Genomic DNA, 4,972 nt, shown 5'->3' on the forward strand with positions numbered 1-4,972 from the left:
TCATCAGCACACATTGCTGGTATACCCTGTTACCTTTGCATGTAACATATGCATAAAGTATGCAAAAGTATACTACAGTATGTTTGATTTAATTTATCATGTATGCATATAAATCTGTTTTTCGGAAGCTAGCGTCCATATTCCATATTAAATATTTCCAATTTAATTCCTATATTCTTCTTTAAATCTCACACTTGCAGCTTAATAGGCCTATCTCACAGTGTGATTTTATTTCTTATTTTAAATGTTGTCACAATTACCTTTTTCACCTTTTACTTTTAAGTATAAACAGCTTCCGTAATAGATGTAGCGCTGTCCAAACAGATGTTTATACCAGGTGTAAATGGGGCCTATTGGCCTTAAGTTAAAGCAAGCTGTGTGACAGAGAGAGAGAGCAAAGTACCACAACAAACCATATCCGTTATCATCCAGTTCTTTTCTCATAAAATCCCATTTATTCCGCTCTACATGGAGATTATCCCATAAACCTGTACATATTTATATCCAGATGCCTGTTGTGTCAGGCTCCGCCCACTGCTAGAGAAAGCTCCGCCTACTCTGCACCTGGGCTTCCCGCCGAAGCTCGCCGACTAGAGGCAAAGTACCACAGCTTCTCCAAGCAGCCGGGCGGGCGTTAGAGGCTCTTCGGAAGAAACCGTTTCCCCCACTACTTCGCTGTTCTCTAAATATTTCTGACGCACACTAGGATCAAACGTTTTTGTGTGTTTCGTGTTCATGTTTTCGGACAGTTGAAGGAAAACGAGTTGAGCTCGAGACACACACAGCATCCTCCTCTTGTCAGGTTGAGCCTCATCCGAGCCTCAGGCTCACTGCCCTTCAGCACACTGGAGCGTTTCTAGCACTGTGCACTGGAGTTTGACGGACACATTTTCTTCTTCGTCTTGGAAGTACACGTTTAAGACTGAGAAACATCGCTAAATATATCGACCGGAGTCGAGGACAGGAAATTAATTTTTCTCTCACAACGCGGTTACGCATGGTGGGAATTTCTACCTCTTTTCAGTGTAAGTCGCTTAGTTACTGTTTTTATCTCTATTTCCCGTGATCTCAGATGAATACTTGCCAGTCTGTACACTTTAGCCACGTTTAATAATTTTATTAGGATGCTTTATTTTACATTTGGGTAAACACTTTATATTATTTTTCTTTCTGTTATATAGCTGTTAGGCTATATGTTTCGTTTTCCCCATATTGCTTAATTTAGTATGATTTGCAACATAAAGCGAATATCACCTGCTATAAATAATAATACGCGCAGTTGTCATATTTGCCCATGGTAAGTTAAATGGCCACTTACATTTACAATTTGTAATGTTCGCTGCTATAACTGTTAGATCTTAACTAAATGATAAGGATATGACGGCATTTACCTCTATTTGTAAACAATGCAAAACATCGCTCATGCAAAGCGTTTCTTTCATGTGACGCGTATTAATCTACTCTGGATTTTATGGCTTATTTTATTATCGCTTTGAAATATATTTTATCGGGCTTTTCTCCCGTAACTAAAGGGAAATATTGTGTATTGATTATGGCAGTAATTGTCGTTGTAGATTGTAATACTATATAACCATGTTTTTTCATATGAATATGGTTAATGTGTTCCGTCTCATCTCACGTGCTCAGATAATTTTTTTAATCTTATATTCTATAGTTTAGCAAATCCAACACAACACAACAAACGAATTTTAATGCAGCTTCTAGATTTGTTTAGAATTCGTAATTTTCCTTTTTTATATATAATAAGAATAATATAACAGATATTTAACTTATTTCTACAGTATACTTCATAACATTCATAATAATATATGAAGTCACCCAGTCAAACATTAACTGACGATCAGCTTGTCATCTGTTGGTTCTCTGTTTATAAACACATGAACGCTCTCTAATAAGCTCGAATTGTTGCTGGCCAGCCTTTGCATTTGATCAAATCAAATGTTTGCAAGCACAGGTAAACATCTGGTGTGAGACGGGAGGGAAATTGTCACACCATGATGCTTTTTAAAAATGTTGAGAAATCACGATTGAGAAGACGCGTTTGACAATTGGGATATAACATCTGTGTTTACTTGTGAAAGAACAATCGGTTGACAATTGTGACAACACAGTTGAGAAGATGTTTTTGACAATAGTGATACATATTTTGAGAAGATCCATGACAATTGTGATATCGCAATGGGTTAAGATGCATCTGAGAAGTGCGATATCACAGGTGTTTAACAATTGTGATATCAAATTTGTTGAACAGATCCATTGACAATTGTGACGTCACAGTGAATTGACAAGATGAGTATGTCTATTGTGATATCACAGTTGATTGAGGAGCTGTATTGACAACTGTGACTTCACAGTGGATTGAGAAGATGTGCTTATCAATTGTGACTGAGCCAGCTTTTTAAAAAAGCTGCTCCTGTCACAATTGTCAAGCTCATCTTCTCAATCCATCATAATGTGAATAGTCCGCTCTCAGCACTCAAGTTCTCTCTGGACTGAAGAGTTGAGCAATCAGTCAGAGTTGTTTCGTAATCTTGAACTTTCTCATCATAAAGTAGATTTACATTTTATTTTCCGAAGGGGCTTCTTTTACATTCATAGTCATGCAGTTCAGGTTTTTTTAAGATATGATATTCTCTAATATTTGTGTTATTTAGTGAATGGAGGCTATGACCAGGAATAACTGCTGTAACTATGACACTCTGCACTGTGAATTGGTCATCACCTCATTAAGGTCTTTACTAGGGGTGCTCCGATTGATCGGCTACCGAAACTCCGTTTACAGTGCGTATGTGGTGCGTATTTTTTCCGCGTTCCTCGAGCGGTGCATCTGCAGCAGTGCAGAGATCGTTTTCACACCGAGTCTGTTTGCTGCGCTGCAATCGCTGAATTAAAGTAACAGCGCATTGTTTGCAGTAAATATGAACATGGATTGACACGAAAATGTAGTAATTACACCATAAATGCATATTATTAAAGTCTACTGTGTTTCACAATCAACACATATGGCTTTTTGGCTAGGTTTAAAGGAAAACAGCACTTTTAGATCAACAAGGCAGTAATAGATGGCACTCGTGGAGGTAGAAAAACAAAGTTCTTTATGAACCGCAGGATTGCATTTAATAAAGATTTAAATGCTGAAAAAGCCTTTTCAGTTACAATGTTTGGATTTGAAATCAAAATAATGGATAAATGTTGTTTGTGGTAAACAGCCACGGATCAGTAGCGGACTCCTGTGTGAAAGCTGCTTACCCTCTCAGAAGAGTCACCTAAGAGGGGAATTCCCCCCATTTTCAAAAATGAAATTCAGGCCCTGAATAAATGTCTAAAAATCCTGATTGGAGTATAACTATAAATAGTTATAAATGATAAAAAGAAGGCTTTAAAAAGATCGGTATCGGTGATCGGTATCGGCAGATACTGCTTTCTGTGATCGCGATCAGTGATCGGCCTCAAAAACCCTGATCGGAGCACCCCTAGTCTTTACACATGTCTCCTGTCAACATGAGATTCGAACTGGAGGCCAATGGACAGTTCAGGTAGTGAGCGTACCTTGATTAAAGGCAAACATAGTGTATGGTGGCCGGGGGTGAGGGTTCGGTGAGCGATAAGCACTGTGTGTGTGTGTGTGTGTTTGAAGCCAGCATTACCAGGCAGCAACATCCTCTGACTGAGGCCATCTGCACAGCCACCAGCCTGCCTGCCTGCCTCACACCTGTTCCCCTCTCCTCCACTCCCACTGGCCTCACGCGGGTCAAACGCATGAAACCAGACACTGCCACAGCATAATGAAGAGATGACTCGGCTGCCTACACCAACACACACACAGCTGTGTGTGAGAGAGAGATATGGAAATACTCATCCATTATTTTCGAGTATGTCCAGGAGATATTTACTCATATTGGTTTAAGCTTATATGTAAATTTAATACATATTTTCTGTTAGGATGATCTATAAATATGCACCATGCACCACTAGAAATTAATTAACCACACAGTGTGAAATATTAACCTTTTTTTTGTCGCATTCATGAAAGACAAGCATTGTGTGTTTCACTACTGATAAATGTGCTTCTCATTTACCTTAAACGCAGAGCAGCGCAAAAACATTTGTAGTTAAGTGCTTACTGTGTATTTTAAATGACGAACAGCAGACGTTCTGGCCGAAAGCCAGGCGTGTTATCATTGCAGTAACTCATTTCATTAGTGATGTCATTAACCCCAAACATAAACTGGCAGACATTCTCACCAGACACTTGCACAAATACGCAGCATGTCTCGTTGCTTCACAATTTCAAAAACATGCTCTTTGTGCATAAAGATACAGAAACACACGCTGTAAATTTTGCAGTGAGCCAATGTATGTGTGCAAAAAGGTCTAAGCTGACAGACCATAAAATTTCTCTGGATGAATAAAAATTGTAATAACAAAAGGGAAGAAAAACGAGCGAGTTCAGTTACGTGACATCAGCCAAGTGCATTATATGCGCTCTTAATATTTCAGCTCTTAAGGGAAACATTCCCAAAATGCATTAGCGTTATTTCACTCGCATCTCTTTCCATTGAGCTATATCATCTATGAGGCTCTTTATATTCATTGAGGGCTACTGTTGGACTTGCTGACACACTCAATCTTGGACTGTAAATAAGCGACGTGAGTTGGGCTTTGTCAGAGGGGAGAAAGGGCCCTTATTTGCGAGGGCTATAGATTTGACTCGACGGGAGTCTCTGTGGAGGGCTAACCGTGAATGATTGAGGCGGCCATCATCTCCCAGAATCCGTGCTTCGGATCGATAGGGAGCATAATGGCTACACATTTTTCAGCGAGGGGAATTTAGCGTGTGGTTATTGGATTTCATAAAGCATGAAAGTATAATGTGAGAGAAGAGGATGAGTGGTTTTTATTGTATCGTGGGGCTGGAGAGTACAATATAATGAGGCAATATAAAGTCAAA

The 4,972-nt window shown here is 39.3% G+C and overlaps 1 protein-coding gene across 4 annotated transcripts in view; it reads left to right on the forward strand.

The window, feature by feature from the left end:
* The first annotated feature begins 619 nt into the window (after positions 1 to 619).
* The window catches only part of runx1t1 (RUNX1 partner transcriptional co-repressor 1), a 68,717-nt gene continuing 64,364 nt past the window's right edge, over positions 620 to 4,972 (forward strand). For 3 of the 4 annotated variants that reach the window (XM_016514991.1, XM_016514970.1, XM_016514981.1), the window contains exon 1: positions 622 to 1,025. Coding sequence is in view for 3 of the 4 variants with exons in the window: in XM_016514970.1 (XP_016370456.1) it covers positions 998 to 1,025 (28 nt within the window). In the remaining variant the exon portion in view is untranslated. Of the gene's footprint in view, positions 1,026 to 4,972 lie in introns of all 4 variants that reach the window. The other variant, XM_016514978.1, reaches the window with a different exon arrangement.

This window comes from Sinocyclocheilus rhinocerous, unplaced genomic scaffold (genome assembly GCF_001515625.1).
Source record: "Sinocyclocheilus rhinocerous isolate Xijiao unplaced genomic scaffold, SAMN03320098_v1.1 scaffold492, whole genome shotgun sequence".
NCBI lineage: Eukaryota > Metazoa > Chordata > Actinopteri > Cypriniformes > Cyprinidae > Sinocyclocheilus > Sinocyclocheilus rhinocerous.